The 16,171-nt window shown below is 51.0% G+C and overlaps 2 protein-coding genes across 3 annotated transcripts in view; one reads left to right on the top strand and one right to left on the bottom strand.

Annotated features, from left to right (window-relative positions):
* Positions 1–12,697, bottom strand: part of PRSS54 (protease, serine 54) — a 19,163-nt gene extending 6,466 nt beyond the window's left edge. Inside the window, exons 1-3 of one of the 2 annotated variants that reach the window (XM_015559010.1) lie at positions 12,628–12,697; positions 673–889; positions 467–549 (exon numbers count right to left, since the gene is read on the bottom strand). In XM_015559010.1, the coding sequence (XP_015414496.1) occupies positions 467–506 (40 nt within the window). In that variant the 5' untranslated portion in view covers positions 507–549; positions 673–889; positions 12,628–12,697. Of the gene's footprint in view, positions 1–466; positions 550–672; positions 890–1,459; positions 1,821–12,627 lie in introns of those variants that run through there. The other variant, XM_006752902.2, reaches the window with a different exon arrangement.
* GINS3 (GINS complex subunit 3 (Psf3 homolog)) lies at positions 12,427–16,165 on the top strand. The gene is made up of 3 exons (XM_006752882.2): positions 12,427–12,822; positions 13,802–14,035; positions 15,733–16,165. Exons 1-3 carry the CDS (start codon positions 12,637–12,639, stop codon positions 15,961–15,963), a joined length of 651 nt encoding a protein of 216 aa, XP_006752945.1. The 5' UTR covers positions 12,427–12,636; the 3' UTR covers positions 15,964–16,165.
* Positions 16,166–16,171: the final 6 nt, after the last annotated feature.

Raw genomic sequence — 16,171 nt, forward strand, 5'->3', positions numbered from 1 at the left:
GCGGGCGGGCGTGCCCCCCCCCCCCACCCGACTGGGGGTCCCCCTCCTGCTGGCCGCCCACTCTGTCTGGCTCGCCATGGTCACCATTAACTCTCCCAGCCCCGCTTCTTTTCCTAGTTGGTTTCCTTCCCCATGAAAGAGAGGATGGTGCCCACACGGGGGTGGGGGGTGGGGAGTGAGGGAGGGGAGGCGTGCTCTGCCTGGCCGCCCCGCTTCCTCCCTCGCTGGTCGCTGTGTCCCTGGGGGCCCTCTCCTCCCCACCCCTGTAGAGTGGGGTGCAGGGACTCCCCCCACCTGGCTGCACACTCCATCCACCTGCCCCCGGCCCCCTCCCCGACCCCTGGTGACAGGGCCTGGGCACGGGCATTTTTGAGAAGCTCCCATGCCCTGGCCAGTTGGCTCAGTGGACAGAGCGTCAGCCCGCGGACGGAAGGGCCCTGTGGTGACGGGGAGAGCGGGCACTCACTAGCCGAAGCGTGGGAGGCGCAGAGCAGCACCAAGAGCATCCCCGCCGTCCCCAGGCGCGGCCGCAGCAGACACCACGGGCAGCTGTGGGGACAAGAGCTCGTTTCGTTTCCTCCCTGAGCAGTGCCTTCCCCCAGCGTCCGAGGCCCGGCCCCTGCCCTGCCCTTCCCTTCCCTCCGGCACAGCTTCGGGACGTGAGGGACACACCTGTCCTGTCCCCGTGGCCCGGTCCGTCCGGTAGCAGGGACCAGGCGCGGGGCACCGAGACTCTGTTGGGACCCGGGAGACGGCCCGAGGAGAGGGGGCCGCCCCCGCCTGTCGATCCAGCCAGGGTCCCCGCTTCCCAGACAGTCGGGGCTCAGAAAGGTGCTGGTGTTTGGCTCCTGGAATTCAACCCTTGCCTTAACGCTGTCGCTGTAAAACGCTGCCGAAAGGAAAAGGCAGGGGTTCAGTGTGGGTCCGCCCTGGTTTTGTCCCTCCTACTGAACGCGGCTGGGTTCCATGATGGTGGGTTTAACCAGGGACAGTTCCTGCTTTTACATATGGTAGCCACCGACCAGGTATTTTGCTGCGTTCACTCGCACCATAACCCCGTGATATAGACACAGGGATTAGCCCCACTTTACAGATTCAGAAACTGACCCTGGGAGACATTGAGGAGCCCGCCCAAGGGCACGTGGCTGCCAAGTGGGGAGGCTGGAAGCCAAGCTCAGGTGTGTCTGCATCCCAGGCCATGCGGCCCAGCTCGGGTAGCTCAGGGGTTGAGCGTCGACCTGTGAACCAAGAGGTCACGGTTTGATTCCTAGTCAGGGCACCTGCCTGCATTGCAGTCTCAATCCCTGGTGTGGGGCATTCAGAAGGCAGCCGATCAATGATTCTCTCTCATCATTGATGTTTCTCTCTCTCTCTCCTTCACCCTCTCCCTTCCTCTCTGACATCAATAAAAATAGATTTAAGCCCCAGGCGAAGCGTCCTGGCCATCCGCCCGCCTTACCTCCTCCCTTTGCCTCAAAGGATGCACAAGAGCCGGAGGAAGCCATGGGCGCCGTTCTCAGTCACATGTCCCACTCCCGACACCGGTGTCTCTCGTCATCCGGTTGTTCTCAGAGCTCTTCTGCGAACTGCTCCAGCTGAAGGAGAAATGAGCTCGCTCGACCTGACGCAGCAAGAGCCCGACACAGGGATCCCCTTCTACCACCTCGGGAAGAATGTTCCATTGTGGCCTCACGGTTACCATGGCGCCAGCGGGCAGACGTCTGGACATGGGGACTTAGGAGGAGCCAGGATGAAAAGCCGGCCTGTTTCCTAAGCTTGGCCGGGCTCTTCTGGAAGCCTGGCTGTCCCCGGGGCTGACCAGGAAGGGCATCTTTCTTGTCAGATCACAGCCCTGGCCTGTCCACCTCCTCAGCACCCGGCTGCGTCTGCCTATTTGTCAGACTGGGCGGAGGCAGCCCGCGGCTGGGGTGGGTTTGGTTTTTCCAGTTCCCGTCAGCATCCTCATACTCCCAGCCTGGCTTCCTGGGAGGCTCAAACCTTTTTTTCTAATATAAAGTGAATTCTTTTAAAATATATATATACTTTTTAAAAATTGATTTCAGCCAAGACCGGTGTGGCTCAGTGGATAGAGCGTCGGCCTGCGGACTGAGGGGTCCCAGGTTCGATTCCGGTCAGGGGCATGTGCCTTGGTTGCGGGCACATCCCCAGTGGGGAGTGTGCAGGAGGCAGCTAATCGATGTTTCTCTCTCATCCATGTTTCTAACTCTCTATGCCTCTCCCTTCCTCTCTGTAAAAAATCAATAAAATATATATTTTTAAAAACTGAGCCTCAGCCCAGTTGTCTTCAGCGGCCCCAAACCAAGCCTCCCGAAGGCTCTGTCAAATCGTAGGGCCCGGTGGGAGCCCCACACAGCGTACACACAATCTGCATGAGAAAGGAAAGCTGGCTGCCTCCTGAGGAGGACAGAAGAGTCCAAGGCAGGCATGAGCTCTGAAGATGTCTAAGGCAGGAGGGCCCTGGGAGGCCTGGAGTTTATCTTCAAACGTTGGACCTAGGGAGACCTCCCAGCTCGGGTGAGGGTCTCCGATGCAGCATTAATCACAGTAGCCAAGAGGTAGAAGCAATTCAAGCGTCCACCCCAAGATGAATGGAATTTAAAAAAAAAAGAGTGGTGCAGACATACAATGGAGTATTATTTGGCCTTCAAACATGAGGAAAGGCCGAAACCGGTTTGGCTCAGTGGATGGAGCGTCGGCCTGTGGACTGAGAGGTCCCAGGCTCGATTCCGGTCAAGGGCATGTACCTTGGTTGCGGGCACATCCCCAGTGGGGAGTGTGCAGGAGGAAGCTGGTCGATGTTTCTCTCTCATCGACGTTTCTAGCTCTCTATCTCTCTCCTTTCCTCTCTGTAAAAAATCAATAAAATATATTTAAAAAAAATAAAAATAAAATTACCGGTTATCTCAATCTAGCACTTTTGCACACTTATAGATTAAGATACTTAAGAGACAGCCATACCCAGTTTGGCTCAGTGGATAGAGCGTTAGCGCCTGCCGAATGAAGGGTCCCAGGTTCGATTCCAATCAAGAGCACATGCCCGGGGTTGCGGACTCAATCCCCAGTGTGGGCTTGCAAGAGGCAGCCGATCAGTGGTTCTCTCTCATCACTGATGTCTCTCTCTCGCCCTCTCCCTTCCTCTCTGACATCAAGAAAATTAAAAAAAAAAAAAAAGTCCAGCCGGTGAAAACTTGGGTTTCATCCCAGCCCCAATGCCCCCCTGGCGTTTGTGTGCGACGATCATTTCTGCCGGTAGGTGGCGATCTTGCTGCGACAATCTACATGCACGGTTTCTCCAAGGGCAGCCAGCTGGGGGCACTCAAAAAAAACAAATGATAACGTAAAAAAGGGCTTCTACGTTGAAGACTCCTCGGCAGAGAATTTGCAAACAGCAAGAGCAAATAAATGCTCAAAGCAAACGTGTCTTCCCTGGCTTCTGATCACTGTTTTTAGAAAAAAACCCTGCCCGCCCTCGTTAACGTATTGACAATGTTAGAACTTAAATTACGGTGTCGGCGTTTTCTCTTTTCTTCGTTGGTGTCAGCTGGCTTCTTCATTGGCCTCATTTTCCAAGGCGGCTCGGCACCTGGACTGTCTTTCAACGAACTCCCAAAGCAGAGGCTGCCCAGCCTGGCGGGCCCCCCAGGAAAGTGTGTCTGTGGGGTCTCCGCCCTGGGTGACAGCCTTAGACCTTGATTCCTGCGTCACTGAGACTTGGGGTTCCAGCTGCTCTTGGGTTTCCCTTGCAGCATCCTATGGACAGGCGGGCCGTGTACCCAGGAGTCTGGAAAGGGTCCTTGTTAGCCTGAGTGCCTGTTCCTGCCCGGAGCTCAAAGGTAAGATTTTATTTGATAGAAACTCTCTGTACGCTGTCAAAACAAGCAAAACACCCGCAAAAGCCACTATTTCACAAAGGCCCAGGGATATCAAGTGGCTGTGGGTTACACTTCAACTCTCTCTTTTTCTTAAAAATGTGGTTTTTTAAAAATTGATTTTAGAGAGAGAGGAAGGGAGGAGAGAGAAGCTTCGATGTGCGAGACACTGGTCAGCTGCCTCCTGCACGCCCCCTACTGGGGATCGGCCTGCAACCTGCGCATGTGCCCTGACCCCGCATTGAACTGACAGCCTTTTCACGCTCAACCAACTGAGCCACACGGGCCAGGACTCAATCACATTTTAGAGGTTGGAGATGAAGATTAAAATGAATGTTTTCTTTCTTCTTGATGTTGCAAGCTAGCCGAGTCCAAGAAAAACCAGTGTAATATATTTTTCATTTGCAAGTGGCAATGTTTCTACTATCAGCATTACCTGTATTACAGGGAGATCATTAGACATAACCTTTTCACAAAACATTTTTTAAATTTTTTGCTTTGGAACATTTCAAGCATTAGCCCATTAGCCCCTTCCTCTCCAGCTGGGTAATTTTGAAAAACAAACAAACAAAACCCAGACCATAAAAGAATTACAATAGCAAAATAAAAACACCTCCAAGGAATTCTAGAAGCATCCATGGGGCCCTAAAAAAAATAATAAACGGGCAACTAAGAAACGAGTAAAAAGCAGCTTTCTGATTCTGAAGATGAAAGACATTGAACGCCATATCCTCTAGAACACGGTGTGGTAAAACCTGTCTACCAAATGATGTAAGAGTGTGTACGTTACACAGGCAGAGGGTGGGAAGGTGAAACAAACAGTGATACCTTGTGTCTGAAGAAGAGCTTTTAATTATTTGAAAAGCAATGGTGAAGTGACAGAGATGACAAACTACGAAACGAGAGACGATATGACACGCACATAACCTCGGGGTTAAAAAAGGGAGAAGACCAAGTGAGACGTTTTCGCGAGTAATTGGACATATGAAGGGAATCCAAGTAAACAAAAGGAACGGAAAACTACCGACTTGTGAGCACACAGCAGGGGCAGCTGCAGGCTCTAAAATTAGGAATAGAGACACGACATTTTCAGAGCAACACCAACACATCACAAAGGCTCAGCCCACCAGCGCCCATCAGAAGGGCTTTAACCCCTAAACGATCGATCACAAGGCACACACGGCCATTGCCAGGTGGGCAACCGGTGGCTGCTCACTTCCCCAAACCTTGTTGCTCGCCGAGTCCAGGGCCATTTCTCGACAGAGGGCTGCCCTTGAACCACCGCTCAGACGAAAATCAAAGTCAGAGAACCCGGCCTGCATGGCTCCACGGTTGAGTGTTGACCTATGAACCAGAGGGTGTCACCAGTTCGATTCCCGGTCAGGGCATATGCCTGGGTTTCTGGCTTGATCCCCCGTAAAGGGCATACAGGAGGCACCGATAAATGATTCTCTGTCATCATTGATGCTTCTCTCTCTTCAGAAGGGCTTTAACCCCTAAACAATCCATCACAAGGCGCACACGGCCATTGCCAGGTGGGCAACTGGTGGCTGCTCACTCCCCAAACCTCGCTGCTCGCCGAGTCCAGGGCCATTTCTCTACAGAGGGCCGCCCTTGAACCACCGCTCAGACGAAAACCAAAGTCAGAGAGCCTGGCCGGTATGGCTCCATGGTTGAGTGTTGACCTATGAACCAGAGGGTGTCACCAGTTCAATTCCCGGTCAGGGCACATGCCCTGGTTTCTGGCTCGATCCCCCGTAAAGGGCATACAGGAGGCACCGATAAATGATTCTCTGTCATCATTGATGCTTCTCTCTCTCTCTCCCTTCCTCTCTCTGAAATCAATAAAGATATTAAAATAAATTAAAAAATATTTATTTGAAAAAAGCAGAAGTTAAAAGAACCCAGTAACGCTGGTGGGATATTGATCACCGTAGGCCCTGCAAACAGGCAACTGGGTCTATTTCTAACAGTTCCTCAGCCCTTTGCCGTGAGGATGAGGATCAGAATGGGCGGAGGGCGTTCCGGTCCCTGCCAGGAGCGTGGGCCTTCGCTGCCTTCAGCGCCCCCGCGACTCAGCATGTTAATACATAAGGACACCTACGTGGCTGGGGCTGAGGGGTGACTTGCAGTGTTAAATTATGTGCAATGATATTTCAGAAGAGAGAAACTTCCCCTGGGACTGAGCCATGTGGCGCAAAGCGAAGTCACAGGGCTGTCTATACAGCCAGCTGCAGAGCGTAGGCAAATGGGGGTGCCGCTGTCAGTTCGTGGGGTGCAGGGACACCCCTCCCACCCTGAACTTGTACGTTAGGAGATGCAGGTGGCCTTGTCACAGAGCTGCCTGCTGCTGCCGCGTGCCCAGGATTCACCCCCCTCCCAATAAAAGTCCTGCTTTGTCCCATTAAAAGGCGCCATCGGATCCTTACGGGACATAAAGGGAAGGTTATAAGGGCTCACCTTTGCTTTCACTACCAAAATATATGTTTATGTAAACTTCACATTTATTTACTTTTTTAATCCTCACCTGAGGATACGTTTTTATTTTATTTTAATGCTTTTAGAGAGAGAGAGGCGGGGGGTAAAGGAGAGAAACATCAATGTGAGATAAATATTGATCGGTGGCCTCCCATACACACCCTGACTGGGAATCAAACCTGTGACCCTGTGGTGCCCAGAATGACGCTCCAACCAACTGAGCCACAGCGGCCAGGGCTGAGCTGTCAGCTGTCATCGCCTCATGTGACTACTCCCTCCACTGGGCACCGGGACGCAGCCCCTAACAGGCAGGGGAACTCTCACTGACAACTCTTCTCCCCCCACCAGTCTCCTCAAACCAATGACTTCACTCACCACTCCACTGCCCTTGGACTGAGACGATGGCCCTCAGATCACGGGTTAAATTATGTAATAAATGATCAGGAAAAGGTGAACACACAGGGATGAGCAGAAAGGGTATTATTTTATTTTTTTTTTATGCAGCTGGGAACACAGAAAAAGGAATGCTGGGTTAAACCAGAACCTCTAGCAAAATGACAGGGTGGCTGCTGCTTTGCCAACTTGGGAGGGTCAGGCACACACAAACACAGAACGTCCCTGGCTACATAAGGTGGGTTTACCAAGCTGCTGCCGCTGCTGGGGACCGTGGGCAGGATCTAAACTCGGCGCTGCCCACACACCGGTCGCATCTGCCCGTCACAGTGTTTTGATCTCGTTGCAGGCGTCTTGGATCAGTGCTCGGGAAATAGCTCAGCCACAGGAACAGCTAAAGTATGGAGCGGTGACCTCCAGTGGTTTGGTTCCATTAACCTCACGTAAGATTCCAAACATCATACTCTCGTTTCCAAATACAAAAAAACAAACAAACCAAAAATCTTCCTGGCAAAATTGCTCAGTGGTTAGAGCATCTGCCTGGGCACTGGAGAGTCTTGGGTTTGATTCCAGACGAGGGCACGTACCAGGGTTGCAGGTCTGATCCCCATCCCAGGTCGGGGTACATCGGGGTACGTGTGGGAGGTAACAACCAAAATGTCTCTCATCAATGTTTCCCTCTCCTCTCTCTCCTCCTTCTCCCTCCCTTCTACTCTAATGAGGGCACGTACCAGGGTTGCAGGTCTGATCCCTACCCCAGGTCGGGGTGCATCGGGGTACGTGTGGGAGGCAACAATCAAAATGTCTCTCTCTCATCAATATTTCCCACTCTTCTCTCTCTCCTCCTTCTCCCTCCCTTCTACTCTCTCTTAAAAAAGGGGGGGGGGGGAAATATACTCACTCCAGAAACGACAACATTAAAAAACTTTAATGATCTGAAAAAAAATCAATAAAATATATTTTTTTTAAAAAAATGGGAAAAATATACTCACTCCAAAAACGACAACATTAAAAAACTTTAATGATCTGAACCAACAGGAGAACTTAGCAGGAAACGTTGAAGAATCATATAATTTATCAAAGTACATTTAGGAACTTGAATTGGGGGGAGGGGGGGGAGCCGAGCTTAGATGATCATGAATGAAGACAGTTATTTAACAAACGTTCCTTGAGACTCTGCTATGTGACAGGTTTTGTTCGAGATGCTGAATAGACACGTATGCGTAACAATGAGGAGAAGGACACGTGCGAAGCCCTTCCACGGACCAGGCCCTGAGTAAGTGCTCTAGGTATGTGGGCTCATTTAATCCACCCACCACAACCCTGTGAGCTACTATTATTTCCTCCACTTTACAAATGCAGAGACGAAGCTTCCGGTCAGCATGGCTCCGTGGTGGAGCACTGACCTATGGACCAGGAGGTCACGGTTCGATTCCCAATCAGGTCACATGCCCAGGTTGTGGGCTCGATCCCCAGTGTGGGGCATGCAGGAGGCAGCCGATTAATGACTCTCTCTCATCGTGGATGTTTCTATCTCTCCCTCCCTCGTCCTTCTTCTCTGAAATCAATAAAAAAATATTTTTAAAAATAGAGAAAAAGTGAGCCTGGGGTGTTGAAGGATCACCATGGAGGTCATGGGCAAGACTAGGTAGGAGCTACTGCAAAAAAACAGGCAAGAGATCATGGTGGCCTGGGCCAGAGCGACGAGAACTGGTCCATTTCTGGAGAAGTCATGACGTAGAGCCAACATTTGCTGATGGTCGGTTATAAGAGTGCAGGGCAAGCGTATCAAACTCAAAGGCCAGCACAGGCCAAAGGAACGAGGCATGCGGCCTGTGGGCCGTGAGTTTGACATGCTTGGTGTAAGGGGAGAGGGGCAAAGAAAACCCTAGAACTTGTGACCAGGCGAGCACCTGGAAGGATGGAGTCCATTATGTTTCTTTTTCACTTTCTTCCCCAAGCTCCCCTCCCTAGGTCCTCGCCCACAAACCCACTGGGATTTCTGTCACTGTGCACAGCCTCCTCACTCGGTGGAAGAAGTTTGGAAAGCACTGGTATTAAAAAAACAAAACAAAACAAACACACATTTAAAGCTGCGAAAAAGTGAGCCTGGGGTGTTGAAGGATCACTATGGAGGTCATGGGCAAGACTAGGTGAGAGCTACTACAAAAAAACAGGCAAGAGATCATGGTGGCCTGGCCAGAGCGACGAGAACTGGTCCATTTCTGGAGAAGTCATGACGTAGAGCCAACATTTGCTGATGGTCCGGTTACAGAGTGCAGGACAACCGTATCAAACTCAAAGGCCAGCACAGGCCAATCGAACGAGGCATGCAGCCCGTGGGCCGTGAGTTTGACATGCTTGGTGTAAGGGGAGAGGGGCAAAGAAAACCCTAGAACTTGTGACCAGGCGAGCACCTGAAAGGATGGAGTCCATTACATTTCTTTTTCACTTTCTTCCCCAAGATCCCCTCCCTAGGTCCTCGCCCACAAACTCACTGGGATTTCTGTCACTGTGCACAGCCTCCTCACTCGGTGGAAGAAGTTTGGAAAGCACTGGTATTAAAAAAACAAAACAAAAAAACACACACATTTAAAGCTGCTTGTCTGAAATCGGCATGTGCCACGCCGTTCTGTGACCTGGCAACCTTGAAACGATGATGGTGGGTTTTATACTCTTTTTTTCAGGGATCCATTAAGACGCCTTTCAGAAGAGGGAAACTCCGTATATTTTAACTATACTGGACACACTCTGAATATTTTAAGCATACTGAGATTATGTTTAGTGTAATTCTGGCATGTAGACCAGTTGGCTGGATGCTAAGGAACACACACTTTCTTAGAGAAAAGCAGCGTTCCTGGCTTGTAATTTAGGGCATAAATAAACACATGCTTGATCAGCTATGTGTGCTTTTGTCAATATATCAATGTGATTATTATTTTTTTAAATATATTTTTATTGACTTTTTACAGAGAGGAAGAGAGAGGGATAGAGAGTTAGAAACATCGATGAGAGAGAAACATCAATCAGCTGCCTCTTGCATGCCCTTACTGGGAATCGAGCCTGCAACCAAGGTACATGCCCTCAACCCAAATCGAACCCAGGACCTTTTAGTCCACGGCCCCGACGATCTATCCACTGAGCCAAACCAGTCAGGGCTCAATGCATTCATTCAGGGGTAGGGAGCGTCCGGCCCTCGGACCATACACGGCCGACGAAATCATTTGGTCTGGCCTTGCCAAGGCATTAGGGGTGAGTTAATTAAATGTTTGACCAAATACAGCAGGCTAATTCTTAAGTTGATAATGGTGTATGGCCTGCAAAGGATGTTATAAATATCCAAATGGCCCTGGGCAGAAAAAAAGGTTCCCCACCCCTGATTAAGTCATCAGTTCAAACTTTCACATGCATTTCACTTCTTCTGATTTCACTTCTTAGTTCAAAAAGAGGACGGATTAAATAGAGTGAAAACATATGAGCAGGGACTGCTAGCCTCACAGTGAGCCGGCGTTCAATGAGAACAGGGCACTCTAATTTTATCTGAAACACGGGCCTGTTCCTTCCGTATTAAAATAACTGTGGTATTTGAGTTCAGAGCCAATAGTCTGGTCTCAGGACAAAAATATGCCTTTCTTTGGCATTGACAGATCATGAAGCATCCATCTTAACCGCTTCAACACAGAAAACAGCTTTCTCTCTCGTCCGTAAACAGCCTGCATTGCCTTCAATTAGGCAAATTAACTTAGATTTCTATCCCAAACGGTATCTAGTACCATATACTCATTTTATCAGAGAAATGATCAGTTCTGACTGTGGATTGCTTCCTTTTGCATTGGCGAGTGCAGCAAAGTGCACATTTAAAATATGATAAGGGAGCCCTGGCTGGTGTGGTTCAGGGGGCTGGAGCCTCGTCCTGTATACCCGAAAGTGGCAGAGGTTCGATTCCCAGTCAGGGCACACGCCTGGGTTGTGTGTTCAGTCCCTGGTCAGGGCATGGAGGGAGGCAACTGATTGATGTCTCTCTCTCTCTCAAAATCAATAAACATATCCTCGGGTGAGGATAAGGAATTAATTTAAATATGATCAAAGAAGAAACTCTCACGTAACTACCTCTAAACAGACGCCTCCTGACATCCAGGCTGCTTTCTCCACTGGGCTGCCGACCTGCCTGCCTAGCAGCTCCTCGACTCCACGAATGCCAAACGGGACGCACCTTCTGCCTCGCGCGGCCCCTATTCCTGAGCTCCGTGCACATCTATCAATAACACCTTCACCCGCCTGGTCCGCCAGGTGAAGCACGTGAGTCACCCTGGACCCTTCTCTCTCCTCCGCTTCCTACATCCAATCCGCTGCCAGGTGCTGCCCACGGAACAGCTTCGCAACTATCTTCCCTGCACCTCCTCTCCCCGCTCTCCGCTCTGCCAGACTTCCCTTCCTAAAGCTCAGACTTATGTTATTAATTGTCCAAAAGCTTTACACGTTTCCTCCCGTTTCCTATGGAACAGCCCAGACGCCTTAGAATAATAGCACCCAAGGCTTTCCATACTTTGGCTCTGGCTTCCCCACTACCCCTTGTTGTGATGACACCCAGGCCTTCATTTATGGAGGTGATGAGTGGTCATCCCTGGAAGCTTGACTGCTCATCGTTGCCCAGAGGAGACCATGGCCCAGAACCCTTCGAGTGGTTTCTCGGGGAGGGAGTGGACGAGGCAGAGTAGGCAAGTGGGAGCAGGCCAAGGATTGCAGGGTTTAAATAGTGTCGGTGGACTCTGGGCGGTAAAGGTGGTCTCCTATTGTCCAGTACGTGACCTTGGGACCTTGATTTAGGGCAAGGGGACCAGTGTGAGACTTGGATAAAGGAAGTGGTGGGGGCTATGGGCTTTGGATCGGTGGGTGTGAATATGAAAGGCGTATTCGCAGGCAAGGTGCTTGTTACTCTACGAATTAGCTCATCCCGGGAGGGACAGTCCATCCTTAAGGCCCCACGGCTCCGAGATGTCAGAGTATACAAAACAGAAAAAAATGTAAAGACATTAATACACACCTCCCTGCCCAGGAACCCTTTGCCCACAGTTCTGGTAGCCCCAGAAAAATGCCCTTTCGTAGGAAAAAAGTTCAGCAGCGCATCGCTCAGCATGCTGCCACCACCCACAGCCCCTTCCCCGCCCCCACCAGGCCAGGGATGGTACTGCCAGGTCCCCAGCCTACAGGCTGGCAAACTATGACCCCTGCGGTCTGCCTCACAACGAGGAGCTGAACCAACCAGGTTTCCTCCGTTAAGGGTTTGCATTAAGAGCCACACAGGAGGCTGCCCGTTTCCTTCACGCAGCCAGATCCACAGAGATGCCGTGACAAACCGGTCGGTAGGTCTGCTCGGGCCAGGCCTGGGATGGGGGCTCCAGGCCGCCTTTCTTTAAGCCCCCACACGTGTAAGGTGTTTCTCATTTCATATACGCACTTACAGGACCACATAAACGCAACCTAGTGCAACTGCATCCTGCAGCTTTAACAGGCATTCCCAGCTTCTGCTAATGATGGGCTACACGCGGCGAGAAAACTTCCAGGGAACCCTCGCCCAGCGCCCCGGCCCTGCCCCGCCCCGGACTAGACCTTATCGATTGCTCCTGCCTGGCCCGCCCCGCACTAGACCTTATCGATTGCTCCTGCCTAGGCCGGCCCGCCCGATCAACTGCTCCTGCCTGGCCCGCCCCGAACGCGGGAGAAGAGTGCGCGGGAAGACAGTTTCCACCCGGCTCGGCGGCCGTAGCGACCCATTCAACCCCCACAATCCTGACCGGCCTCCGCTTTTGCACCCCTGACTCCCTGAGGTCTCCCGAATCTCACAAGAGGAAGCAAAGCAGCTCACGCCGCCGCCATGTCCGAGGCTTATTTCCGGGTGGAGTCGGGTGCGCTGAGCCATGAGGAGAACTTTCTTTCCTTGGACGACATCTTGATGTCCCACGAGAAGCTCCCGGTGCGCACAGAAATTCCCATTCCACGCCTCGGCGCTTTCTTCCCGGAGCGGAGCGGAGGGGCCGACACCGACAACACCATCCCTCAGGTAAGCCCCCGGGCTCGGCCCTGCGCGGAAAGACTACAATTCCCAGTGTGCCTTGCGACCCTGGGGCTACGCGTACCTGTGGGCGCGCTGTCCTCTGGGATTTGTAGTTTTAGGGGCAGACGGGGGTCATCTCGCCAAGCAGTTTATCCGCGGGTCGCGGTGCACTGCGGTGGTCTCCTCACCTAGCTGGGGCCACTTGTACAGAAACTAAATTTATCCCAGGTCGTCAGGCTCCCTCCTCCAACACGGATTTCATTTTTGAAACTACAAATTCAGCAGTGTTTTTCCCCTTCCCTCTCTCCCTTACCAACATGCCTTAGGTTTGGCTCCTACGGAAAACTACAGCGTTGGGTTCTGTGAGAGCGTGTAATGCGGCTGGGACCCACAAATTGCTAGATTCATCCCTGCATCATGATGATGGTGTCAGCAACCACTGACTGGGTGCTTTGGTGCCAACATGGATGGGGTGGGGAGAGTGTACTTTTCTTTTTTTTTTTTAAACTTTATTGATTTTTTTTTTTCAGAGAGGAAGGGAGAGGGATAGAGAGTTAGAAACATCGATGAGAGAGAAACATCGATCAGCTGCCTCCTGCACATCTCCCACTGGGGATGTGCCCACAACCCAGGTGTATGCCCTTGACCGGAATCGAACCCGGGACCCTTCAGTCCGCAGGCCAACGCTCTATCCACTGAGCCAAACCGGTTTCGGCTGTACTTTTCCATTTATTAGCGCCTTCATTCTTCAACAACCTTGTAACTAGGCATTGTTACATACAAGGAAACTGAAGCCCAGAGACGTTTGGTAGCTTGGCCAGGGCCCTGCTGTAGGCGGTGAGCTGGGATTCGAACCTGGGGCTATCTGACTTCATATACAGTGTGTCCCAAAGAGAACAGGCAATATTGCTCATGCAGTGCACATTTTCCTTTTTGCCACACACACCTTGACTTTGTCATTGTTCTTCAATCCTGTCTGACGCAGGGCTCAAAGCTGGAACTCCCCTTGTGGCTGGCAAAAGGACTTTTTGACAACAAGCGGCGGATCCTCTCTGTGGACCTTCCCAAGATCTACCGAGAGGGTTGGAGGACTGTGTTCAGCGCAGATGCCAACGTGGTGGACCTCCACAAAATGGGGCCCCATTTCTACGGGTTTGGCTCCCAGCTCCTGCATTTTGACAGCCCAGAGAATACAGACATTTCCCAGTCTCTCCTCCAGGCAAGTAATTGATCTGGAAACCTCTGGCACCGCACATGCCTCAGGAGCCAGCTTTGGCTGCCACCAGACATCACTCTTACCCAGGGAAACTTATGACATACACAATTAGTGTGTTATTATTCTAGGCCAGACAACAGTTAGACTGCATTTGCCAACTACACACACACACACACACACACACACTTAAATAGGACTTGTCTACTGTTATTCATTTTTGCTTGCTAAGAGTTGGGAGCAGCAGAAAGTCCTGGAAAGAAGAGGTGATGGTTGATTGCAGGCGTCAGGCACTTAAATACACAGCCCCAGCCCAGCCCAGGACCGGTCTGAGGGTTCCTGTCGGAAATACACCTGGTATTTGGTTATTTGTTCCCTTTCCTTGCTCTGGGGTTAAGACCTGGCTTTGCTACGTACGTGACCTGGCCAAGCTACTTGACCTCTTTAGGCATCAACTCTTGACCTGTAAAAGGAGATAATAATAGTGCCAAAACTATAGAATCATAGTGAGCGTATGTGGAGCCATTTAATATATGGTAACTATTACCACTGTCCATGGACAAAACAGTGTTATGTATATAACATCCTTTATGCTGGAATAACCTTACTTTAACTTTCGTAATGACTTTTCATTCTGTTAAAACTAGAAGAAATCATCCTTTCTACCTGTTGTTTTACTTCCTCATTTCTCACTTAATAAGAACACACTTGTCACCTGGGCTGTGCTGACACCCTGTATCGGGCGTCGGGGTTGTTCGGCCTGACACTTACCAGTGCTGTTTCTTATGTGATAGTTAAAAAGAAAACAAAAAGCCATTGCCATCCACTCAGAAAAAGAAGCCAATGCGCAGACTGTAGACAGTTTGAGCTTATGAAGCTCTTCTAAGCAGACATCATTTGTCTGATAACGTTGCCAGGACGTGTTCTTGAATGGGAATGCTGCCTTTCTTAAGTGAGTTACCTGTTGTCTTTCTCCGTCTCTGCTCTGAAGTGCTGTAGACTGGAGTTGCTCAGAGAGAAGGTGAGATTGCCGGGAGACAGTTGCAGAACGGAAGTGGGGCTTGTGGCTTGGGCTCAGAGCCCGGAACTGACACCGGTAGAGCTGTATGACTCTCTCTCTCTCTCTCTCTGAAAATAGAAACTGCATTCAATTAAATCAGGGACCTTGTCTGGTTGAAACCTGTCTGCATGTGACCACAGTACATTATCGCGGCCTTTGTTCCTATAACAATAATGGGGAATGCTTTTCGAGGAGCTTACTCTTGCTAGCCACTTGCTAGATGCTCTGTGGGGATTACTTTGTTGGATTTCACAACAATCCATTTCACAGGCAAGGAAATTGAGGCTTGGCAGTGTGAAATAACTTACTCAGACCTCCTTCTGACTGAGTCCTGAGACCAGATTCTCCCCTTTTGTGCCATTTAAATGTTTGAGGATAAAACTGGATCTGGCTTGGCCAGCATGGCTCAGTGACCTATGAACCAGGAGGTCACAGTTCGATTCCCAGTCAGGGACCATGCCCGGGTTATGGGCTCGATCCCAATGCAGGGCGTGCAGGAGGCAGCCAGTTGATGATTCTCTCTCATCATTGATGTGTCTGTCTGTCTGTCTGTCTGTCTCTCTCTCTCCCCCTCTCTCAAATCAATAAAATTATACATATATTTAAGAAGTGGCCCTGGTTTCTCTTGCTCCCTCTCCCTCAGACATTTATTGGACGTTTTCGCCGCATCATGGACTCCTCCCAGAATGCGTACAATGAAGATACTTCGGCACTGGTCGCCCGGCTGGACGAGATGGAGAGGGGCTTATTCCAAATGGGGCAGAGAGGCCTGAACGACTTTCAGTGCTGGGAGAAGGGGCAGGCTTCTCAGATCACAGCGTCCAGCCTGGTTCAGAACTACAAGAAGAGAAAGTTCACCCACACGGAAAACTGAAGGTCACGGACACAGCATCGCCCCTCGTAGACTCATCCCTGTGTGGCCTTGTGAAGAGCCTGGTCGGCCCTGGAAAGGGCCAGCCTTGACGTGGCCTGTTCCCTGCAGCGGTCTCGGGAACGGTGTCATCTGGTCGGGATAGGACGTGCTGGAGGGTGTCCCTGGCCCCGGAAGTCTTCCAGGACTGTCCCACCCTGCCGACCCCCGC

The sequence above is a fragment of the Myotis davidii genome, unplaced genomic scaffold, assembly GCF_000327345.1.
Source record: "Myotis davidii unplaced genomic scaffold, ASM32734v1 scaffold590, whole genome shotgun sequence".
Lineage (NCBI taxonomy): Eukaryota > Metazoa > Chordata > Mammalia > Chiroptera > Vespertilionidae > Myotis > Myotis davidii.